Source organism: Xiphophorus maculatus, chromosome 3, assembly GCF_002775205.1.
Source record: "Xiphophorus maculatus strain JP 163 A chromosome 3, X_maculatus-5.0-male, whole genome shotgun sequence".
NCBI classification, from domain to species: Eukaryota; Metazoa; Chordata; class Actinopteri; order Cyprinodontiformes; family Poeciliidae; genus Xiphophorus; species Xiphophorus maculatus.
Window position 1 is genome coordinate 26,234,014 of NC_036445.1, and position 24,151 is coordinate 26,258,164.

General features: G+C 41.8%; 1 protein-coding gene across 10 annotated transcripts in view; it reads right to left on the bottom strand.

Moving 5' to 3' along the window:
* The window catches only part of LOC102217084 (plectin-like), a 131,567-nt gene that overhangs the window by 9,412 nt on the left and 98,004 nt on the right, over positions 1-24,151 (bottom strand). For all 10 annotated transcript variants that reach the window (XM_023330239.1, XM_023330241.1, XM_023330235.1 and 7 more), the window contains exons 6-31: positions 22,850-23,016; positions 20,256-20,371; positions 20,065-20,168; positions 18,529-18,648; positions 17,330-17,425; positions 17,107-17,234; positions 16,165-16,258; positions 15,766-15,920; positions 15,339-15,654; positions 15,165-15,242; positions 14,910-15,071; positions 14,707-14,811; positions 14,114-14,209; positions 13,890-14,015; positions 13,631-13,783; positions 13,397-13,551; positions 13,173-13,299; positions 12,379-12,562; positions 10,923-11,080; positions 10,106-10,284; positions 9,869-10,007; positions 8,859-9,215; positions 8,679-8,762; positions 8,485-8,589; positions 7,156-7,254; positions 1,201-4,554 (exon numbers count right to left, since the gene is read on the bottom strand). In XM_023330239.1, the coding sequence (XP_023186007.1) occupies positions 1,201-4,554; positions 7,156-7,254; positions 8,485-8,589; positions 8,679-8,762; positions 8,859-9,215; positions 9,869-10,007; positions 10,106-10,284; positions 10,923-11,080; positions 12,379-12,562; positions 13,173-13,299; positions 13,397-13,551; positions 13,631-13,783; positions 13,890-14,015; positions 14,114-14,209; positions 14,707-14,811; positions 14,910-15,071; positions 15,165-15,242; positions 15,339-15,654; positions 15,766-15,920; positions 16,165-16,258; positions 17,107-17,234; positions 17,330-17,425; positions 18,529-18,648; positions 20,065-20,168; positions 20,256-20,371; positions 22,850-23,016 (6,957 nt within the window). The remainder of the gene's footprint in view (positions 1-1,200; positions 4,555-7,155; positions 7,255-8,484; positions 8,590-8,678; positions 8,763-8,858; positions 9,216-9,868; positions 10,008-10,105; positions 10,285-10,922; positions 11,081-12,378; positions 12,563-13,172; positions 13,300-13,396; positions 13,552-13,630; positions 13,784-13,889; positions 14,016-14,113; positions 14,210-14,706; positions 14,812-14,909; positions 15,072-15,164; positions 15,243-15,338; positions 15,655-15,765; positions 15,921-16,164; positions 16,259-17,106; positions 17,235-17,329; positions 17,426-18,528; positions 18,649-20,064; positions 20,169-20,255; positions 20,372-22,849; positions 23,017-24,151) is intronic.

A 24,151-nucleotide genomic window follows, 5' to 3' on the forward strand; every position in this document is an offset into this window, starting at 1 on the left:
GACATTTATTTTGTAAAAGCCACCTTACATACTTCAGGGACGTTTATTTTCTTAACTCGTTTTTTTTATTATTTCAAGCTGTTTTATTTCAGGATCTCATATTGAAATGAGGCAGTATAGTTTTCTCTGTGGTTTTTGGAGTTTTGCGCACAACGCCGCCCCCTCGTTTGAATATAAGAAAATGAACTAAAGGAGTCAGAAATTAAAAACAGTTAAAAAAAAACCCCATGAAATATGTAAATAAATAAATACATTTATATTAAATAGCTCCCCATTAAAAAAAAAGGTTTGATAATGACTTTGTTTTTATTTCTTGGAGATGTTTATTTTGTAGCTGGTCATTATTTATCATTACTATATATATTTATTTCATTTTGCATGACTCAGCTCAATATATTGAAATGGCCAACTCCAGGTTATAACATCAATGTAATGAAAATGTCGCTGCCTGTTTAATATAGAAAAATTATCTTCAATTTCTCCAACCTGACAGTCGGTTAAATAACGGACGGCTATAAAACTTCATTTGCAAAACATGTATGACTAAACATACATTTGTGTATGATTTGTGAAAATAAGAAAGTCCTTAGTGTTATCGTAGAGCTGGAGAAAATAATTACATTAAATACTATGTTAGAGGGACATGATGTGGGACAGTGAAAATCTATCAGACTTTAATAAATTAGCAACAAAGCCAAAGATTTTTTCGTTTATATATTAATTACACCGCAATGTGTCATAATAATATACCTAAATAAAGATTTTAAATAAAGATTAATTGAATTTTTGTCAAATTATTCTTTTAGATTGGTCTAAGTCATGATTTTGGTGGATCTCTCTACTATTAAACATGCTTATGAAATTACCCATTAGTTGTTGTTTTTTTTTGTTTATTTTTAAACTGATCTACCATACTTTTGGAGGTCTTACGGATTTAACCTAAATGTGAAGTTAAAAGAGAGCGAGGCATGGTTTAAAATGGAAAATGATTCCACGACATCAGAAGGCATTCGGGATATGATCCGCATGAGCACAGTGCACTGTAAGAAAACGAAAATCATGACATAATTAAAAATATCGATTTGTGATTAGTATAATGAAAGAAAGAACAAAGTAAATTTTAAGGAAGAAATGGGTTAGTATCTAGACAGTATTGACAATGACATAAGCTGCTCTGCTATGTCATTTTTGACACAATACCTCTTTTGACTTATTTTGAAGGTCCTCAGCCTCCCTTTTCAGCCTAGCCTTCTCATTCTCTAGGTCTGCGATCGCTTTGCGTAAATCATCAGCCTCTTTGCTGGTATTTTGTCTCTCATACTCCAGTTTTTCGACAGCCGTCATTTTTTGTTTTGTGGCAATTTCTGTCTCGTGAAGGCGGGCTGCAATCGTGTCTGCCTGTTTCTTGAACTTTTTAGCCTCTTCTTCAGCTTTGGCCTGGGCATCACTGAGCTGAGAGACCTGAAGTTTGAGTTTTTCGGCTTCTGCTAGGATTCCCAGTTGCTTTCGCCTTTCTGCTTCAAGAGATCGCTGGTACTCCTCGGTTTCCTCCTCTAGACGCTGCTGCATTAGCTGTTTGTCCTCCATAAGCTTTTGCGCCTGCTCCTGAGCCAGATCTTTCTGCTTCTGGAGCATCTCAGCCTCAGCTTTGAGTCTGGATGCCTCTTGTATGGCTTGCATTTTCTCCTTGAGCATTTTGTCTGCAATTGCTCGCTGCTGGTTGAGATCGTCTTCTGCAATCTGTCTCAAGCGAGCAGCCTCTTGGGCCTCGACACTGAGCCTAGCGGCATCTTCCGCAAGCTTCTTCATGTTCTCGGCCTCCTCAGCAAGGAATTTTTGCGTGTTGTCCTTGTCTTTTTTGATAAGCCGCTGATTTTCCTCCTCAATTTTTATCTTCAACTTGAGTAGTTCCTCCATCTGAACCTTAACTTTGAATAGTTCGTCCTCTACCTGGGCCTTCTGTTTGACGGCATCATCGACTTCATCCTTCAGGCGCTGGAGCTCTTCATCCAAGACAGATTTCTGTTTATCTGTTTCGTCAAGCTGAAGTTTGACTATAGTGAGCTCTTGCTCCACTTGGAACTTTTGCTTTAGCGTTTGCTCGGCCAGGTTTTTGTGCTTCGCCATCTCAGCATCGGCTTGTTGTTTCTGCTTGAGGGCTGCGGCTTCTGCCTGTGCTCGCTTGGCAGCTTCGAATTCAGCCTCCTTCCTCAACCTCTCAGCATCTTCTTGAGCTTGGGCTTGGATGGCAGCTTCCTTCTCAGCAGCGGCCTTTTGTCTTTCTGCGTCCTCTGCTTGTTGGCGAAGGAGAGCCGCCTCCCTCTCTGCCTTCTCCTTGGCGGCTTCTGCCTCCTTAGCGAGCTTCTTGGCTTTCTCGTACTCCTCCTTGAGTTTCTTCTGCATTAAGCCGTCCTCTTTCTGTTGAGCGAGGACACTTTGCACTTGCTCTTCTGCTGCGTTGCATTTGAGGGCGGCTTGTTGGGCGACAACAATCTGTTTTTCAGCTTCTTTGTCAGCTTCATCTTTCTGCTTTCTGGCTTCTTCTGCTTTCTTTTTCAGACGCTCGAGCTCGTCTTGGGCCACCTTGCGTTGTCTGGCTGCCTCTTCCTCTGCTGCCGCAATTTTCTTGACCTTTTCTTCTGCTTCTCTTCTCCTCCTTTCTTCCTCAAGGGCAAGCTTCCTTAGCTTCTCAGCCTCCTCTTCTGCTCTGAGCTTGCTTTGTTGAGTTTCCTCTGCAATGTTCTTTAGCTTATTAAGTTCCAGCTCCAGATCAAGTTTTCCAGACGAAGCCCTTTCAAAGTTAAGCTTTAGGATTCGGATTTCCTCTTCAACGATCCGCTTCTGTTTGAGGGTGTCATCCACCAATGCCCTTTGTCTGTCCATTTCATCCTCAGACGACTTTTTGAGCTGAACTATCTTTTCCTCAATGTCTTGCTTGTGTTGGTTTGCCTGGTCCTCAAGGGCTTTCCTCTGGTAAGCCTCATCCTCAGCTTGTCTCCTCAGTCTCTCGTTTTCAGCCTCCTTCTCTTTCAGGGCAATCTCAGCCTCTGTTTTTAGGCAAGTAGCGTCACTGATCGCAGAGAGCTTCTCTTTGAGAATCCTCTCAGCCTCCGCTCTCTGTCGAGCCGCCTCTTCCTCTGCAATCTGCCGCTGATGCTTGGCTTCCTCAGCAATGGCTCTGAGTCGACTTGCTTCCTCAGCCAGGTCCCTCATCTTGGAGGCTTCTGCTTCAAGAAGCTGTTTACTCTTCTCTGTGTTGGACATGGACTCCTTTTCTGCTTTAGACCTCAACTGGATAAGTAAATCCATCTCACTCCTAACTTTGGCCAGTTCATCTTCCAGTTGTTTCCTTTGTTGCTGGGCAGCAAGGACTTCATTCTTCAGACGGTAGAGTTCGTCCTCAAGCAAGGATCTCTGCTGTTCTGCATTGTCAAAATCTGCCCTGAGTCGAATGAGCTCCTGTTCCGCAGTGAGCTTCTGCTGAGCCGTGCTCTCGGCTACCTTCCTCTGCCTCTCCAGTTCTTTCTCCGCCATGTCCTTCTGCTTCAGAGCCGACTCCTCAGCTTTGGCTCGCTTCTTGGCCTCGCGCTCCGCATCCTCTTTTTGTTTCTCAGCTTCTTCCTGGGCTAGCATCTTCTTGTGCGCTTCTTCTTCGGCTTGCAGTCTCAGACGAAGGGCTTCGTTGGCTTTCTGTCTCCATTTCTCCAGCTCCTTCTCTGCTTCTTCTCTGGCATTTTCTGCACCTTCCTGTTGCTTCTTGAGACGAGTTGCTTCTTGTTGCAGCTGAAGGACAGTGCCATGCTCTTGCTTGAGTGATTCCTCCAACTTGAAGGTCTTTTCTGCAAACGAAGTGTGTTTGCTCTGGAGTTCAGCGGCAGCGCTTTTCTGGGCTGCTTCATGAGCCACTTTGATTTGTCTTTCTTTTTCAACCTCGGCTTGCTTGACTTGCCTCTCAGCTTCCTCGGCCTGCCTTCTGAGGTTTTCAAGGTCTTCGAGAGCTTTTTGTTTCTGTTTCGCCGCCTCCTTCTCTGCCTCAGATTTGCGTTTAAGTTCCTCCTCGGCCAGGCGCTTTTTCTGTGTCTCTTCGCTGACTTGTTTACGGAGCTTCTCTGCCTCTTCCTGTGCTGCCTTTCTTTGTTTCTCTGCTTCATCGGCTCTGTTGCGAAGTTGCTTGAGCTCAGATTCTGCGGTAGCCTTTTGTTTCACGGTGGTCTCAAGCTGGAGTCTTACGAGGCGGATCTCCTCTTCAATCTTGACTCTGCTTTGTAGAGCTTCATCCACCTGCTGGCTTTTGTCTTGGATCTGTTGCTCTGAGAGGTTTTTAAGCTCACACAGCTCCAGCTGGATGTTTTGCTTTTGGTTTTCTGCATCTACAGCAGCGATCTCTCTCCTGTTTACTTCCTCCTGCATTTTCAGCTTCAGCTCTCGGGCCTCTTTTTCAGCTTTAGCCACGGCCTTCGCTTGAGCTTCAGCTAACTGCTTCTGTTTGTCTAACTCAGCCTGCATCTCCGCCATCTTTTTTTGTTCTTCCGCTTTGAGTTTCTGTGCAGCTTTCTGCATTAGTGGAAGCAAATGGTAAAGAAAGGATTATAATCAAGCATGACAGGTTAAAGGTAATACTTTACATTGACCGGCTCAAAACAGTGTGGGTTACAATTGTCTTTACGTTCTCCATCAGAGCCAAAACACACTTGTTTAAGAGCAGGCTAATGTGAAGCATTACCGTGGCAGTGTTAAGGTTAAAATTAGCTTAAAGCAAAGTTCAATCACTTGATGCAAATTAGGTGCACATTCATAAAGGTGATGTTAAAAATCACGATGCAATCAAAAAATTAATCATGACAAGACAATTCAGGGAAAACAGAAAGATGTGGATGATTGAAATAATGTAAGGGAACAAAATATCACTTCACAACACAGCAAGAAAATCGTGGCATGCAAATGTAGATGTAGCTTTGGGAAATTGTTGGGTTGATGGTTTTAAACATACGTATATTTTATAGTGTTTACATCTCAAATATTTTCACTAATGATATATAATGATATATAAATGATCCCAATGGATAGTTTTCCATATTATATTTACCTTTCTGCGTAAAGAGTCTAGAGCGTTTGTTTAAATGTACCTATCCTTTCCATATTTAAGTTAAAGACACTGTTCTGTCAGACTACTGCGATCACGTCACACACACTGGGGGTTCTTTAAATCACTATTTGTAACTTAATAGAATTAAAGGGTACAGCAAAGTCAAAGACGAAATATTCAGGTTAGTTAAACTGTGTTTGTGAGGACGCCGGAAAAGGCTTCAGAGACATTGACGGTAAAAAGCTGAACATTTAAAGCATAGCCTGTAGGAATGGATGTTAACGACAAGGTGGCAGTTTGAACTGCAAGCTGGATTTCTACTGAAGACTTCAATAAAACGAAGAGATGCACTGAGAAATTGGCTGGAGGAAAAAAATTTTTAAAAAATTCCATCAATGAAGGAATCATAGTAGGATAAGGCTTTCTAAGATAAAAAGACTTAGTCCTTTTTAGAACCAGTGAGTTGTTTGAATAGCAGAGAAGGCACAGATGAGTAAAAGGGAAAATATAAATTTTTTATAGGCCTTTGAAAAAGGTCTGCAGTTCATTCACGCCACTGGAGAGAGATGGAGCGAACAAGGATTGTAACAGAAAGACGGATCTGTGCACTCCAAAGTTACTCAGTTTCACCTTTTTAAGCTTTCAGGACACTTGTCACGTTTTTGATATGTTGGCTGCCTTTTAGACATCTTAGAAGCAAAGGATTTACAGTCTCTAAAAATAATACAATGATCCTGCTGTTTTAGTTACTCTAGCCATACTACTTCCCCTATTGCCTAGTATAAGCTAAGGAAAGTTTACAATGTCAAATCTGTGATCAATTTGTCTGTGCTTGAAAATAATAAAACCGTATTAAACAAAGGCAGGGGATCAGCCACAAAATTCTAATCAGTGCATCTCTAATAAAAATGCAAAAATAATGCACTCGAAAGCCAAAATGCATTTTAAAAGAAACACAAATGACGAGAAGGAATGAGGAATACAAATTAGATAGGTACCTGAGACAGTGAAAGGTTTACCTCTTAAATGCTCAAACATGGCAAAGCACTGGCAAGCAGTTATAGGAGGCAAGGACATAAACAAAACATTGGGTTAGGAAAGAATGTGTGTCTTTAAAATTGTGTTAATGTAGGAATAAGAGAGGTGGGAACTAGAGTATAACGTAAAAGACTTAAAGTGACTTGTGGAATGAAAAAGAAAACAAGGAAAAAACTGAAAGAAGTGAAAGAAAGAACCCCTTATTTGAAATCTGTAATTGGAAAATATGTAAAATGAATGGAAGTGAATATGTACGTATGTGTGTATGAATGGCACTGTATCACTTAATGTGATTTTGAACTTTAAATAAACTACGGTAATGTGACAGTGAGTCACCCCTGTTTTTCTTTATATTGTGCTTCCAAGTCAACGGATGTCTTAGAAAGTTGCCTAAAGCACGATTTCTTCAGGCTTTTTGAAAGACTTTTATAATTATTATATTATATTATTATATTTTTGTTAGATTATATAAAAATAATCTATTAATCTTTAAAAAAAAAAAAAGAAGAAAAAGCAAAAGCTACTTAAATTTGACAGGCAAGCCAAAGTAAGCTGCAAGGTTGTTTTGGGAACTCTGACTCTAAATAGTGAATAGTGTAAAGAAATGAGAGGTGGCTCAAAACCGGTCAACATTTGGTTATTTGACACAGCATTTACACACACTCAAAACACATGCCTTGCATTTCCCTGCAATAAGTTGAATTGAGTTTCTTTTTTTTATATTTAAGAAAGTGATATTTTAAAAAAACAGTTGCCTTTCTTGCAAACCGATCAGCTACAGGACGCCATTGTTTCATGCTTGACCAGTGCAAAGGAATTTGTCTCCCATACATTAAATGTAAATAGTGAGTGAGTGGAGTAGTGCCTGTGCATGTGTGTGTGTGTGTGTGTGCATGCATTTTGGTGATCAGTGGGAACTGTGTTTGTGCTGTTTGTTTGCTGTTTCAGTGAATATTTGCTCCGTCAGTTGGTTGGTTTAGTTAGTGTTAAGAGATTAGTTTGTTTGGGACCCTCAGCCAGTTGCCACGTACCTCCTCGTCCTCCAAGCGTTGCTGCATGTCGATGATGAACTTGATGTACTGATTAGTGAGAGTCATCAGCTCGCTGTACTTAGTCTTCAGAGTCACATACTGATGTGGGAGAAACAAACAACACAAGGAGATGAATGAACTTCTAGACAATGATTAGTGTTTTGCTGAGGTACAGCAACTTGACACAATGATCTAAAAAAAAACAACAATATTTTTTCCAGTCAATGAATGCACCATACTAAGTGATGTGTCACGCCACACTGTTACTAGGTGAAGATGGCTAACAGTTAGCCACTTTCAGTATCGGTGAGGTATAAAAATGAATTGGGAAGATATAAAAAAAAAAAGCTGTATAAAAGGAAAGCCAGACGTTTGGCAGATAACAAAAAGGCAGAAGAGAATATAGTGAAGGTGCTCTGTGTTATCTGTTTGAACTTTTAATCTCTGCTGGTTGTGGAACATTCTGGATCTGGAAACGTAGGAACCCTTTTGGAAGTCTTAGGTAAGGCAAGAATCTAAATTTGCCAGAACTACTCATGATATCATTTACCTGTGCTGACTGGGCTTGAATGAAACTGGTAAAGACAGGTTAAAATGTTAACCACGCAATAATTTTGTTTTGTTAAAGCAATATTCAGACTTTGGTTACAGTTAGCAATGCTAACAGTGCTAACAGTGCTAACAATTAAGATAGTACCATTTAAAAATGCCAATTGTTGTGTTTTACGATGACCTATTGGTGCATATTTAATTGGTTTCGGAGTCCTTTTTTCTGCCTTAAGCATCACAAATAGATTTGGTTAGTAATAGAACTAATATTAAAATGACGACGTTAAAATGCTAACCGAGCATTAACTTTGTCTTTTTGAAGTACCGTAATAGTAAGAACGTGATTACTGTTAGCAATGGTAACGGTGCTAATTGTGCTAACAGTGCTAACAACTCAGATGGTAAGAAAAGTTAAAATTGTGAAATGTCTGGTTTTACATGGACCTGTTGGTGCACATTCTACTGGCCTCTTTCTGTCCCTTCTTTTTTGTTTCATACACCACAAATAGCTTTGGCTTAAAATAAAGCTAGCAATAAAATGTTAAAGACAATTTCAAGTCTCGGCTACGTAATCATTTTGTCTTTTTAAAGTAACAGTAAAAGTGTGGTCACAGTTGGCAATGCTAGCGGTGGTCACTGTCCTAACAGTGCTAACAACTAAGATGGTAAGAAAAGCTAAAAATGTCAAACGCCATGGTTTACGGTGCATATAGCCTGTCTCTTTCTGTACTTTCTTTTTTGTCTTGTACTCCAGGAACAGCGGTAGTTTGAAAAGCGCACCTCCTGAATGATGCTGTCAGAAGCAGAATCCAGTTTCGCTTTCTTCAGCGGAGAAGTAAGAGGCTCCACCTGCGCTCTGTAGGCAACCAACTGCAGTTCGTAGTCCTGTTTGCATGAAGACATTAGTTATACTCAGAGCACTTTCATGTATGTTAATGCAAGATGCGTGCCGCTATCATTTCTTCGAGGCTCACCTTGATTGTATCAATGTATGCTTTAGCATACTTGTGACACTCATCAACTTTGCCTTGATTCTGCTCAATTTCACTCAGCAGTTTCTGTTAAAAAAAAAAAGACGAAAAGTTTAAAGTAAAGAGATCAGCTGAATTATCTCTTAGAGAATGTTGACGGCATAACATTTTTTTCCGTCATACCTTCTCCTGTGCCAGCTGGTCTTTAAGAGTTTTGGTGTCGGTGATGGGCATGGCCTGGATCTTCTCCTGCCTTTGCTTGGCGTCGGCGATCCAGCGCATGAGCCAGTCGTAGCTCTCGCGGTAGTAACCGAGCTGTCGGCCGAGTTGCTCCAGCTCTCTCTGGCGAAGGTCAATCTGGGTGAACACGGCTTTCCAGCGGTCCTGGAGGCCAGTGGTCAGCTGGCGGTAGTGGTCCAGCTCAATGTCCCGCTCGGTGTGAACGCGGGACATCTTGTCGCTGACGGCGGAGGCTTTCTTCAGCTCCTCCTCCATCGAGTCGAACACCGGCTGCTCACTCTCGGCCTCGCCCCGCATTTCCTGTCAATCGCAGCAAAACAATCCATTCAGTTCAAGTAGCAAAATTCACAAGTTAGAAGTTTCTGCTGCAGTGCTATGTGTTGTAAAATATTAATCAGAATCTTTTTTAGGAAGTGTTAAAGTTAGGGTTCCAACAAATCTCCATTTCAAAATTTGATGCTTTTCTGGACTCAAATTCCTCGATTTGTTGGGTAGTTTTTCTAAAACTAGGCAAGTTTGAGCACAAATGTTTTAGTTTTCACTAAAAGCGTGTTCTGAGAATCATTATTGAACGTGATACTGAAGCATCTGCTATAAAAAGTGACAAAGGTGTATTTCAGAGCGTCTAGAGGCCAAAAAGCTGTGAACTGTGATATGAATCTGCAACAATCTGTCGGCGATTTAAAAAAAATCAAATGATCAATTATTTGGACAAAATCTTAGTTTCAGAATTGTTAGTTAAAAAACGTCAACATAAACAGCCCTTCACTGTCCTGAAGCTCAACTTTTTTAGCTTTTAGGTAATAAAACAGGAAGAGTCTATTTTACTTTTTCTGCATACCTACCCAGACTAATAAAATGATAAAATCCACTTCTTCTTTTTAGACAGCTCAAGCCTGTAATTTTGTCTTGGCCATTAAAAATGCTAATAAAAATCAGAATAATTTATTCACCTTCAGCTTGGATCGTTGAGTCTCCACCTCCGTGACATCACTGGGTACAGCCTGAACCTCTCGCAGACAGTCCTCGTACTGCTTCAGCACTCCCTCCGCTCCCTGGGTGTTCCGGATCACCATGTCTACAGTCTTCAGCCTGAAGAGACGAGAAGTGCAAAATAAGTCAGCGAAGAACAGAGGGGCAAAATGCTTTAGTCTTTCTTGAATGTGGGTAGAGAAAAAAAACAAACATACTTCTCAAGATAAACAGAGGAGAGCATGTAGACGTGGTCCATCTTCTGCACAGTAACATCCAGTTCGGACCGCAGCACAGGAGCTGAGGCCGGCTGCTGAGGGGACGCCAACACCTGCTGGGTTTTCACAGACACCTTATCCAGGTCCTTCTTAAGTCCCTCAAGTTCTCCCTGGACTTTCTGTGGAACCAAGGAAAGACCAGAGGTAACAATATTAAAACAGATATAAAGGAATACAAGAGACTCAGGTCGGTCAGCTTTTAAATTTTCTCTATGCCTATTATCAAAATGAAAGAATAAAATAAAAAGGAACAAAACATTTTTTTTTTTATTTATATGATTAGGACTGTGCGCAATTATCAACGCTACCGTGATTTACAGCGGTGTAAATATGCAAGAATTAGCACAACAGCTAAATTTCATTCTTTGTCAGAAGATTTAACAAACTTAACTCTTTAAGAAACATTAAATTAATCAGTACTGAGATTTGGTGCTCGGAATCAGCCAGGTGCTTGGTTATTAATTATTGTGCATGAGCAGAGATGAAAACATCTGTGGTGGAACCGCAGCCAGCGGCTCCTTAATCTCTGCAACTTCCACAGGATTTCATTAAAAGAAATGAAAAATATTTGTTTCCTCTTTCATTCTTTTTTCTCATGTGTTCACCATTTAAACTCAGATTTCAGTGGAAACTAGAACAGCAAAACTTCTCTCTCCTATTTATTTATCATTTCCCCTTGGCTTTTTGCCAACCGCACATTTCTAACACGTGTTTCTTCCGACTTCGTTTGAGTGCAGTGGGTTTTCTGTGGGTTTACCTGCTGCTCTGTCCACTTCTGGCTGCATTCCTTCAGCGGCTCCTTGTCCAGCGGTCTGCGGATGCGACTCACAGTCTGAGACTCGCAGTTCTCGATACGCAGACGCAGATCCTTGATCTCGGAGATGTAGTTCTTGCACAGGGTCTCGTCCTGTTGGCCTGCACGGACGCATTTGAATTCAGTGAGACCAGAAAGTAAACAGAGAACAGATTTAGCCTAAAAAAAAAAAAAAAGAAAAAATCAAAACAAAAATTTATTTTACGAAGCATGTTGATTTGGTTTATTTTGTCAAGCCATCTTTTTATTGTGCTGAATTTTCACATGTAAGCCAATAATTCATGCGTTTTTTGAGTGTTAAGTTTCAAAAACACACTTATCTATATCACACACACTATGTCGCATGTATCAAAAACCGTACATACAGCACCTTACAAAGGTGAAATATTCATACCTCTACTGTTTTTATATGTATGTCTAATTAGCACAAGGCTCAATGCATTTTATTGTGATTTTAACTGACTGAAGAACACAAATTATCACATAATTGTTAAGAAAGGCAAAAAATACATGGCTATTAAGCTTTTTTACGATCTAAATTATACTGTTGTAGTTCTGCCTGTTTGTTTAAAGTTAAAGTCCAGATAGGAAGATAAATTCCATCCTGTTCTCAAGCTAATCAGTAGGAAGATATATTTTACTTTCTAGTTCTTGGGAGCTCCACCCCTTTCTGATGCCGTCCTGGGCAACCGCCCATATAGACATATCAAAATGTGCAAGTTTTCAAAAAGAAAATGTTTTACTGTGTGAAGCCAAACATATCTGAAGAGTCTTAGATTCCCAGGTTTTGATATTCAGGAAGGTCTAAAGGAAGCCATTTTGTTTTAAACGTTAATTTAGAAACTTTCAATTGATTTTGTATGGCACTTAATTGCGACAAGGCGGCAGTCGCTCATCCTCATCCAGCAGAGCGGTCGGCGTAATTCGTGCATGTCAAACTTCAAGCTCATGCATGAAGACGTGCACACGCTGGCTAGCGACGCCACCCTAACGAACACTTTCTTCTAGCAACGTGACAAAACTGGGAAAACCTTTAGAGGTATGAGTACTTCTGGAAGGCATTGTACGCCTATGTGAGAACAAGCACTACATAGTGTTCACGGCATATGAACTGCACTTGGTGTGGCAGCCTGGGAGCCAAAACAACATGCTGTCAAACGCGACACTAGTCTACATGCTAACGCTTCTGTCTGGTCATCCATCCAAAAGTGGAAAGCGTTTAAATCAGCTTGGTTTGCAGCAGCTTTGTCCAGCCTTGCACCACTCACCTTTCAGCCTAACAACCTGAAATTCTCCTGAAAGGCGAATTGACATCTTGTTTGGGTTTTTTTTTCAATGTAGAAGTGTTGCATAAAATCGACAGATTGTCTCATTTCTCTGAAAGCAAAGCTAGTTTTACCTTTCTCCATGGAGCGAAGCAGGTTGTCAAAATGCTGGCTGACTTTGTTGTAGTCGTCCTCCACTTGCATGCGGTCGTCGGGGCTGAAAAGCTGGGAGTCCTGGCTGTCCCGCATGAAGTCTTGATAGTGGGCCTCCAGGTTTCTCATGACCAGCCGGTACTCTTCTGGTTTCATGGTTTTTAACTGCAGATATAAAAAAAACAGAGATGTGATTCCTGATAAGATAATCCTAATAGCCTAATTTTCCTGTTTTGTGTGTAAAGATGTATCTATCTGGGTGGTTGATTAATGCTTATTTGCTTGTGTTATAGTGAACTGACTTTTGAAAGAGGTAGACATGTGACATGTTAATTTTAAACTGTAAATGAATGAAGTAAACAAGAAAATACAATATTCCATTTATTATGAACTATGGCTCAATACGCTGGGCGGCATGCCATCAGTGGGTGGAAGAAACACTCAAAAAGAAAAAAAAAATCAATCTTCTGTGCTATGAAGGAGTTTTCTACTGCTTCTTTGCTCATTCCTCAATTGATAGAGCTCTCAGTGTTGTGCTTAGAGCAAAAAAAACAGCACTAATGTTAGCATCTGAGCCACAGTTTCAGATTTGTAGCCCAACAAAAACCCGTTTAAAGGTTTAATTTAGAATCTGCACTCTTTTTCGAAATATAACATGATATGAAACACTGAAAAATGAAAAAAACAAAAAACATTTAACATTCTAAACATTTTCGAGTTGATTCGATCAAAAACAAAACAAAAAAAAACCTATCAAAAAAACGTTAAAACCGACCATGGCGATGTTCCAGGAGCGTATCTGTGTGTAATCTCTGGTCAGGTACTGCCATGACAACAGACTCTTCAAGTTAACGTGAAGCATCTGCCACATGGAGGTCATCTGCTGAAGATTTGCATCCAGACTAAAGCAGGGGTAGACATAAAAATGACGGTTAAACGTAAGCAGCAAAGAGGCATCCTTCAGAAAATTTCTCTTGTCTGTTTCTGTTTTTTTTTTACCTCGACACGCTGTCCACTGCCTCCTTATTGACCGGAGGGACAAGGAAGCAGACGGAAGGAACCACTGCTTCGTTTCCGGAGCGGTTTAACACCTTCCACTTGAAGGGCTGGGAGTTGTTGAGCAGAGCACACTCTTCTCCTTTATGGACCGTGATCTGGACCACATTAAATCAGGCGGATTAATGTTCTGCCGCGTCTGAACCCGAGGCTCGTATCTGGACTGAAGAATCTCACCTCCTGCTGCTTGAAGTCGCAGACAGCTTGAATAGGAGTCTTGCCCTTAATAGGGGTGGTGGGATTTCGGGGTTTCAGCTGGATGATAGACCTGGACCTCTTGTTCAGTCCGTTGAGCAAAGTCTTAAATTCATTCATCTGTTCCTTTTCTTCCTGTTTGGAGCAGAAAAACACAAAATAAGAGGCTCTGTGTCTTTTTCGCGCACTTTCAATTATTATGTGAAGTATCCATGACTCCTGAGCATTAGCGTGTTCCCACCACGGCATCCTGCAGCAGATCCTCCAGGCGCGTGGCGGTTGTAGAGCGGTCGCAGCTGTATTTCTTCTTCATGCTCTCTTGCATCTTCTTCATCTTGTCCTGCGCTTCCTTTACATCGGCAAAGAACTGCGACGACAGGAGACGGCACGCCGGTCACAAACTTCACGAGAAGACAGCTAGAGTCTGATTTAAGACCGTGGTGAGTAATTACATTTCCTCCCCACCTGGTAATGAGCCGTGTTTTCTTTAAGGTGAGCTTCGACGCAGCAGCACAGCTGCAGGATCCAGCTCCACTGAGTCTGCAGAGCAGCTGTGAAGGCCTGGCAAGACAGTATGATGACAGTTTGTTAGCTTGGACAACATTTTCTTTAGCTTTATTCAACCTGCACTGAAAAATCACAACATCTTACCAAGCATTTTTGTTTAGTTTCTGGGGCAAATGTCTTAGTGCACTTCGAATAAGGCAAAACTAACTCATAGGTGACAATTTAAGAGTAAATTATTCCTTTGTATTGATAAAAATGTTCAGGTTTCACTTCATGTAAAACATGTTATAAGTGAAAAAAACTAACTAGTACTTTCATCAACATTAAGGAGAAATTGACTTTAAAAAGTGACTATACCTTGCTGAAAAGTTACTTGTAGTTAGTTAGTTTTGTCCCTTTTTTACATTTTTCACAGAAGTCTAAGAGTATTTTTGATAAAATGTACTTTAGGCAAGCAACTGAGGTCATAGCTATTTTTATCTTGCTTGTTGTAAGCCTCTGACTAGCTAAGAGTAAACAGTAGAAAACAGTTTCCAGCATGTTGTCAGCACCTCCACAGTCTTCTTCCCGGGATGACCGTCTCTGACCAGTTTGTCTCCCATAGCCTGGAGGTCGTTAACCTTCTTCTCTCTTTGCTCCAGCTCTCGCATCAGGCCCTTGTAAACGTGCAAAGCGCGCAATTAGAAGGATTTACTTTTACGTCAAATTAGATTCACGATCAGTGGCGGGTTTTTTTTTTTCGGTTTCCACTTACGGAGTAGTTTTCTTTCTTCACCGTCATGTTGGTGTTTCTGTCGCTCCAGTCGTAGTTGACCTCTTCCTCTTCTTTGTCGTTCAGCCACATTAGCTCTTTGGTTGCTGCGACGACGAAGGCGTGCAGAGAGTCCAGGTTCCTCAGGCGGGACTTGGAGGAGTTCTAGGACAAAAACAAAATGGTGGGTTTGAGTAAGTTTAGAAATAAAGCTGGATGTAATAATACAAAAGAATCTGTTTAAAATAAGATATTCACCAGCAGTTTGCCGTACTGAAGGTCCAGTTTCCCCAGGTATTCTCTGTAGTTCCCTTTGCTGACCGGTGATAACTGGCTCTGTAGTTCAGGAAAATGAAAAAAAAAAAAAAAAAAATCTGATGAGAGACAGGGTACGTGTAAAAACCGATTAAGATCACCTTAAGCATTCAGTACCTCGTCGGACTTGGCCCGTTCGATCTTGGACTTGAAGTCCTCCACGGACTGATGCAGACCTCTGTGGCTGCCCAGCTGGGACTCCACAGAGGGCAGATCTGATCCCCACTCCGACTTATCGATGCGCCGCTGGTTCTCTTCCACCCAGGCCAGAAGATCTTGGACGTAGCGCAGCGTCACGTCGTCCAGCTCCGGCCGCACCTTGGCGCTGCTCTGCAGCTGGGTCTGCATGGGCTGGACCTTACCCGCGGACGCCTTCAGGCGGAGGTTGTAGTCGCTGCGCAGGTTCACCAGCCGCTCATGAATACGGTAAACTCTAAGAAAGTTTAAAGAAAAGGGATCAGCTGTTAGTGAACCGAGCTTAATTAACTCAAAATTCTTAACTCGAAATAATTTCTCTTCAAAGGGGAGGAGTGATGTAAGTCACCTGCGGTACATCTGTTCCGCCTGAGGGTGGCGCCCATCCTTGAGCATCTGGACATCGTTAAAGAGCAGGCGGATGGTGCTTTCCGCCTTGTCCAGCTCCCTGTCCACCTCTGCCGTGTGCTGAGCTGGTTTCCCTGCGTTGAGCAGAGCGATGTCCTGAACGGGAGGAGAGGCATCAGAAACTTGAATCATCAGCTCTTCAACACAAGTGTTTTTTTCTTCTTCGCATAAACAAACACATTCTGTTTTCCTACGCTCTACAGTTTCTAAACAATGAATCAACTACTTTAGGTATTTGGCAAACAGGAAAATGACTTCGGCATGATCCGATTGTCATGTGGTCGAACTATTTTTTATCTACTGTTTCTTTTCCCCCCACTAAGTTGTAAAACACACAAACCTTCTGCAGGAGGCCGTCCAGATGACTGAGATGTTCGTCACACAACCCGGACTCCATCTGGACTTTACTGAAAATCCTCTGCAGCCTCTCCAGTCTGGATAAGATCACAATAGTACAATATAAAAAATAAAAAAAAACAGTGAACCAACATTTTATGATGTTCGGAAGTCATGAAGTTATAATAAAGCTAACTATGCCTGATTATAAACTATCATGAGACTGAATTAAATCCGTTTCCTTTTTTAGTCGCAGCAGCCAGACAACAACATGAGAAAAGCAGGTCTTTCATTAAAATACCTGATGCCGGGAAGTAAGCGGCAACAACATTCTTTTGAGACAATAATCGTCGAAGCAAACAAGCTAATTTAGTAACAGCAAAGTTATAAATCAAAGTTAATTTAAGTCTTTCAGTCTTTCTCCCAGACATCTTATCGCTGTTTCCAAACCAAATAACGTAGCGAAGACCTTTTCTGAACTCTACTTATCCAGTTAGGTTCACTGTTTGTTTTCCAATCTAGTGGGATGTGGGGGGACTAATGAGGGTAGAGGTCAGCTTTATAAACTTGAAGGTCCTTGCTCCCCCTCCGTATAATATACAAACATATAAAATCAGAAAACTTTTGGTGCAGAGCTATTTTAAGACATTAACTTACAGACTATATTGTAGGTGTGTCAACCACAAATTTGGACGACAGATTGTCCCAGAAGTTATTAATATAAACAATAATGTTATTGTTTTGAGACCATTTTTAAGTATCTTGGCAACGGAAAACGTAAAAATACCTAAATATTTCGTTGTAGCTTTTCGTTTTAGGGTGCCACTCCTTGGTAAACCTTTTAGAAGAGCTGGTGTATCTTCAGTCTAATTTTACTGCCTTCCATACTGCTCTGATTTGTTATTTCTCTTCTCTCTCCTATAGACGTACAACGTGAATCTCTAACCTCTCAAACTCAATCCTGAGCAGTCGTTCTCTCTCTAGTATGGCCAAGTGAAGTCGCCCCCACTCCTTCTCCACGTCGATGGGGTGGTAGCCGGGCGGCACCTTAACCTGACCGGCGTGAACTGCACTCTGTGGAAAAGTAGGCACTATATTATCATATTCATAGATAAAACGCTGTGTGTAGAACAGACAAGAGTGGAAGAAACTAATAATAACTGGCTTACCTCAAAGGTCTGGTAGATGTGTTTGGAGTGGCTCTTGTCAGACTCCTTCACCGGCAGCTCCGCCTCCTTGAACTTCAAGAACTGGCGCCAAAGAAGCTGAAAAAGGCAATTTTACAGTTAGAAACGTCCATATTTTTTCCTCCATTTATCACGTTTTTGTTCTTTTTCCCCTAAAGACATTTATGTTTTCAATTTTAACTTTCAATTGGATTTATATAGCGCCAATTCACATCAAATGTCGTCTGAAGGCACTTTACGAAAAATATTTTCAGTTCAATCAGACATTCATTTCAATTGATTCTAGTTATCAAACAGTACAGTAAGCTCAATTATTTATTAAAAAAGTAGCTTTGAAAGGTTTTATCCAAGGAAATCATATTCAAAGAATGAGACTTTTATGTTTTATTCAAATAGAGATTTTCTTTTTTGCAGAGATGGAGTCATAAACAACTGTTGGCCAGACAGGTTAAATGAAAAGAAGTGCTTCCTGACCTTTGACCTTATCTAGATTATCTAATTGAACTTTTGTACTTCAATTAGAGAATCCGTGTTTCAGACGCTGTTTAAATCCAGACCCCCGCTTTACAGAGTTAGCTTTTCTTGATTACATGCTAGTTGTGTTGCTAAATTGTTCCACCATCCTCCAATGAAAGCGCCAAAATCCCTTCAACAGACGAGTAAATCAAACGCATCACATGCAGCTCCTGGCCTCTTCTGAAAGGACGTGTTCCCATGACTGGTGTAAATTCAATCAAACCTATAAACAGAATCACGTCAATTCACAACCTTTAACGAGGGGCCAAAAAAAACCCTCCCTAGGGTTTTTAACTGTGCGGGCTGCTTTTAAAGAGCGCTTCCACTACTAAAAATCTATTGCTGTTAATGAAACCTGGTAATAAATGAATTCCTGACATAAAAATAATCCTTTTGTTCAGCCGTGCTGACAAGGGAGTGGCAGGGTGGGGGATGAAATTAAAGATTTTAGCTGTATTTACTCAACACTCGTTCTGCCCCACCCACAACACAATACCTCAACTACAGCCGTCTTCATCCGAACGTCATTTATGTGCGTTCTTTGATCCAACACTGGATGGCTGCCAAAACTATTCTCACCCCCATTCTCAATTATTACGCACAGGTTCTTCAAAGTTGCCTAAACGTGGAGCTTTCCGGAACAGTCGGGGGGGTTTGGGGCTCACCTCTATCTCCTCGTAGCTGCCGGGGAATTTCCTCTCCTCGAAGATGGTGACATGGTGGCGGATCCACTGGAGCAGGAGGGTCACCAGCTCGTAATATTCCTGCCAGCGTAGCTCCAGGTCCTGCGGCCAGCGCAGCAGAAAGGAGGCATGAGAGTTTGACAACAGCGAACAGGAGAGCTCTTAATGCTGCTGAGAGTCCATTTTGGGTCGCTAACACACCACCCTGAATTCAATTAGGTGGCAACAATCCACGCCTTGTGTGGAGGGGAGGAGGCCGGCGAAGGGAGAGACAATGGGAAGAGACTCAAGGCAGCAGATTTTTTAAAAACTTTCTCAGATGAGATGTTTTTTTTTTTGTCGCTGTCAAAATCGTCCTATAGCTAAAAGCATTTTAGAGCTGGATTTCTATTTGAACTAGTAAGAGGGGCGTGCACCGATTGAAGTATTCTGACCGATCACCGATATTTAAAAAGCCTGACCTACAGAATCTGATTTAGGTCGATACAGACTTTTTTTTTTGTCGGAAAAGTCGATGAATATTGCGACAAAGTTGCTAAGTTAGCAACAGTAAAGTGATTATTGTTAAAAGCTTACATGCAGAGGTGACCATCAGTCAGCCCTCTGTAATGGCAGAGCAAGAGGAGAGAGTGGCTGATTTTCAGACCTTTTGAGGAAGTACATGAGGTCGGTGGATACGATCGATTTCTCAGGTAGGCTATAGCTGTTCATCAATTTCCAAAAATTAAGGTAATCGGGGCCAGCTGACTTATCTGTTCACCCCTAAAATGTACAAAACCTTTTAAAGGCATTTTGGCTTTTTCATTTTTACCTATTACAAACACAAGCTTCAATCTATGATATCGTGTATGTAATTTACATGACTTTTTAAAAATTGTTATTGACTAATACAAGTTTGATCATTGGTGTTGTTCAGCGAATGCCTCAGAGTTTCTTAGAGAACACAAGTGAACGAACATTATCAAAAACACCAGAAAAACAGCAGACAGGTCAAAAGGAAAATTGAAAACAATGGTCAACCTTTTATCTGTAAATGGAAAGAGAATAATCCAAAATAAGAAATGGCCACCAACCTAAACTTACAGGCCATACAAGGAGAGGATTAATCGGAGAAGCAGCCAAGAGGCTCATGGTAGCTCTAGAAAAACCACAGGATTTCAAAGCTCAGGTGGGAAAATCAGTTGAAAGGACAACTACTGGTCCTGCCCTCCACAAGTCTGTTTTTATGGCAAAAAGGCAAAGCAGAAGCAAACATCTGGTAGAGGGTGCTCCAGTGAGATAAAACCACATCAGAAGCTGGCCTATATGCAAAAGATTTGTGAGGCACATCAGCATCATGCATGTTAGATGAATCAAAACACCTTTTTTGATGACGTCCCAATATAATAGAATGAAGATTGTAGTTATAAGAAAGACAAAATGTGAAAAAGGAAAAATGATACATTTCTCCATGAATCAGCCAATAGTTCCATGGAGAGCATATTTCAAAGTGTTTGCTGACGTTAGTGCTCTGCTTACATTCGCTCTGGCGCCATCATGGACATCGACTCGAGGCATGACGTCATACAGAGATGAGACGTAAGTGATGATGGACTTCTCGTCGGGATGCGGGACGTCAACATCTGAAAGGTCAGGAGGAACGCTATGTTTGACGGCATTCAACAACAGACGCTCCTCTTTGGGTTAAAACGGAAGCCGGCCGGTCGTACCTTCCGGGTCCAGGAGGCGGGTCACTCCCAGGTCTCTTTCGGCCACGTTAAAGGCCTGCTCCAGGTTTTCCAGGTTGGTCTGTCGGTACACTTTGCCCATGTCGATGAGTCTGGGGCTGGTGAACAGAAAAAAAGAAAAAAAAGAAGAGATTTTTCTATCGCTGACAAATCTGGAGAAATACCACATTTCGATTTATTACACACCACCCCATTGTGATGCAACTTCATTGAGAGAATTAAGCCTTGTAACAAATGCAAAATCCATTACATACTGTATCTAACTATTGCTTCAGATAGCATTCTAGGGAACATGGCAACTGCGCATCGATTGAATGTATTTGCGAATCTTTTGGCATCAGGGTTGTTTAAGACTTTGTGCCCATGGCTAAATGCTGTAAAAACAGCCCACCTGTTCTCTTTCTTAGAACCCTACGCGAGCACCTGCCTTTTTTTTGTCCTCTGGCTGTTTGACTCTTCCTGGCACATATCAGAGCATCTATAGATGGAATGTAATTTAGTGAGCAGCTAACAGAATCAGAGCTGACACATTTCTAAGTCAGCAACCAGCCACGGCTTGACTGCACCAGCAGACAAAAGTTCAAGACTCTCGAGTGCAGAGGAGGATGATTGAATGCATCGCATAACCTCGCCCTTACCGTTATGCGTCCCCAGGTAACAACCCCGCAGCTTTAAATGACAATGATATATGTCTACACCGTTATTTTTTTTTTTTACCTCCAAAGTTAAATTTTCAAATACATATCTACTGGAAACCAAAGCAGACTGAAACTCATACGGCTTTCTGATGCGTAGCGTGGAGTGGCCAGCAATTTGTCCGTAAACAGTAGTGGCCGGATCCACATGGCGGACGTCTCTGACAGAATACTGCTTGGTAGGTCTGGAGGAGCGGCTCAAGCTCGGGGCCATTCGTCCTTTTTCCTGAAAGCTCTGACTCCTCCGTCTTTGGTTGCGTTCTTCGCTGCCGGAGCGGGCCCCTGAGCTGTGGGAGCCCCGTCCGGAGTCCCAGGAGGACTCCTCCGACGGGATGTCGTCGCACAACATGACCACCCGAGTATCGTCCTTATCGCCGACGGATCCTGACACCCCTCGGAAGAAGCCAGAGCTCCCCTTCCTATGCTTAGACTTCTTTTTCAGACTGAGCATGTTAGTAATCTGCAGGTTGGTCCGCAATCAAAAAGACTCTAGAGAAGAGGATCTAGTTACAGCTGCATGTACTCTGTGAAAAAAAAAAACCCTACAATAGGTTTGGTCATTGCTCAAAAATCCATCCTGTACTGTCCCAGGAGTCCATGGTCTTCTGAAAGTCCTCTTGAATCTTTTGAAAAAGGCTCCTAGTGGCCCAGTCAAGTCACTGCTCTTAAGTTTCAGCTCAACAATGTGAGCCTTGACCTCATCAGCAGATCTCCAGGATGGAATCTTGGACCTAAAGTCAAGAGAATGCTCAGTGCAGCAGCGGCATTACTGACTTCTGCCTCAGATCAAATCAGCGGCACAGGTTTCAGAGCCCTATACAGTTACGCCCATACACCACACCCCTGGCCTTTATGAAAAGCAAAAAAGAGCGTCTAATACAGAAAAGAAAAAACCTGAAGGTTGGTTTAATCTTCAGGAAACTTGCCCCTGCAGGTATACTTTCCGTTCAAATCGTAAACGCTCGGCAGAAACAAAAACATCCATCTCATATAATCTCGCTTTTCTCCCCGTTTGCACACAGATTCACTGTGAAATCCTCATGAGAAAAAAAAAAGACGCGCATTCACCTCCCAGGATGTAAACAAGCAAAGCAACCTCCATTTAAGTCTGACAAAATGTCAACAACACCTACACATGAGTCACCTTATTTAAGGTACAACATCAAGAACTTGGGATTTTTAGTAAAACTCTAGGTGTTTTACTTTTTTTAAATTCAGGGTTATTAACAGAACACCAAAGGCGGTGGGGAATTACTCACTGCCAAGATCCCCTGCTATTACCTAAACCCTCAAGACTTAAACACTTGAACCCATATTTCATTAAGGCAGCAGGAGACAAAGGAGTCTCAAGTGCAGTAACAAGAGATGGATCAGAAGGAGACATTTGGAAAGTAAAACCAGAACACCTATTTTACAGCTCGTTGTTTCCATTTCAGCAGGGGCGCACAACATAATGCAGACCATCTATTGCTAAAGATGCAGCGCTAACCGTCTGCCCTAACCGTGCGTTGACCTCGGCGCCATAAAGCAGCCACGTCACAGTTGTTATGCATGAATTATTGAAGAAGTAGGCCTCTTGTTGAGATTGAAGCAGGGAGCAGGTTTTAACCGGCAACAGGAAGGGTAATCTGACATCTGAAAGCGTTCCAAGCACTCCCTCCTGCCGAACTGCCTTCAGTATTAAATTAAACTAAAGTGTGATGAGATACTCCTGTTGATTTGTCAGTTTTCTATTGCCACAGGGTACATTTATTAAGCATAAACCAAGAGGGAGCGTGCTAGTGCAGCGATCCGCAGCAGACTTTCCTGTTCGTGCTTGCACCAGATCTCACTCCAACGAGATGGTTGGCATTAAGGCAGGGATCAGGTTTCCACACTCACTAGTGCTTATGGATGACGGCGTTGAAGAGCTTGCCGTCCCTCCAGCTGGTGGTGAAGTTGTCGCAGCGGATGCCCTGGTAGCCGTCCGTCATCCTCTGCGACCAGAGCAGCAGCTTCTCCTTGGCGGTCATGTCTTCCGACTGGCCGTTGATCTGAATGTCTGAGATCTGACGTCAGGCATGCAGAAAAAGAAAAAAAAAAAAAAAGAATTTTAAGTCTACAGAAAAGCGAGAGATTTGGGATAACGTGTGTAAAGAAGTAAATATAGTAATTAGTGGAAACCAAAAGATCCAATTACATGGAACTACCGACCACCACCAGAGTTGATTTTGTTTTGTCGACAGGATAGTTATTGTTCATCATCACCTCTGGGACTTATGGATTTATATACAAATAATAGGTTTTTTAGAATTAGAAGATTTACAACAACAAAAAGCCCTGAGATAAATATGTTCTGAAATCTGAAATTATTTTAGAGTGTTTTTTTTCCACAGTTTGACCAAGCTGAAACAAAATGAGGTTGAAACTATTTGTTTACAGAACTTTTGAGTATTTCCGCTTGGACTGTTGTGGCTCTGTCTCTGGGATCCAGATTAGTTTACATTTGGGGGCTTTGGGCATAGAAAAGATGACTCACAGCTGGCAGTGAGTCTCCAAGTCCATCAGAAGTATTTACAAAAAGAAAAATAAGAAAATTCTTCACAGAAGATCATTTTCATCTGATTTGGCGTACCCACCTGTCTAATTTGCTACTGTTCATCTTTTCTTCTGTATTTCATACATGACTGGAGTAAATACTCCAATTATTATTTGATTACAGGGTGGTTTCATTTCTCTATGACTCACCAGAAACCACATCCCAGATGTCTCCTGTTATTCACTATTGTGTAAAAGCATAAAGACGGCGTATCAACGGGACACAGCTGATGGAATTACTAAATAATCACATCGGCTTGTCTGTCACCTGTCCTTTATTTTGTGAAAAGTAAACCCAAACTGAGCTTTCAGTGGGTGGTGGGACGCTACCAGATCTGTGCGGCTGAAGCCCAGGGATTTCTGCCTTTCAGCTCTTGGCATGCACAGGAAAAGCTACAATAGCTCCTGGACATTTGGGGTGTGGACTTGCAGAGAAGTAAGCCAACAATTAGGATACTCCATGTGAAACACCCTCCCGTTGGGGGAAAAAAAAGGGAGAGTGACTAATGCCGGCACGCCCTAATGGTGAGCTGTTTCCTTCAACAGTTGCGATTCAGCAAAGTTAGTCTGTGTTACTTCATGGGATATGGGAAGAGTGAATGTGTC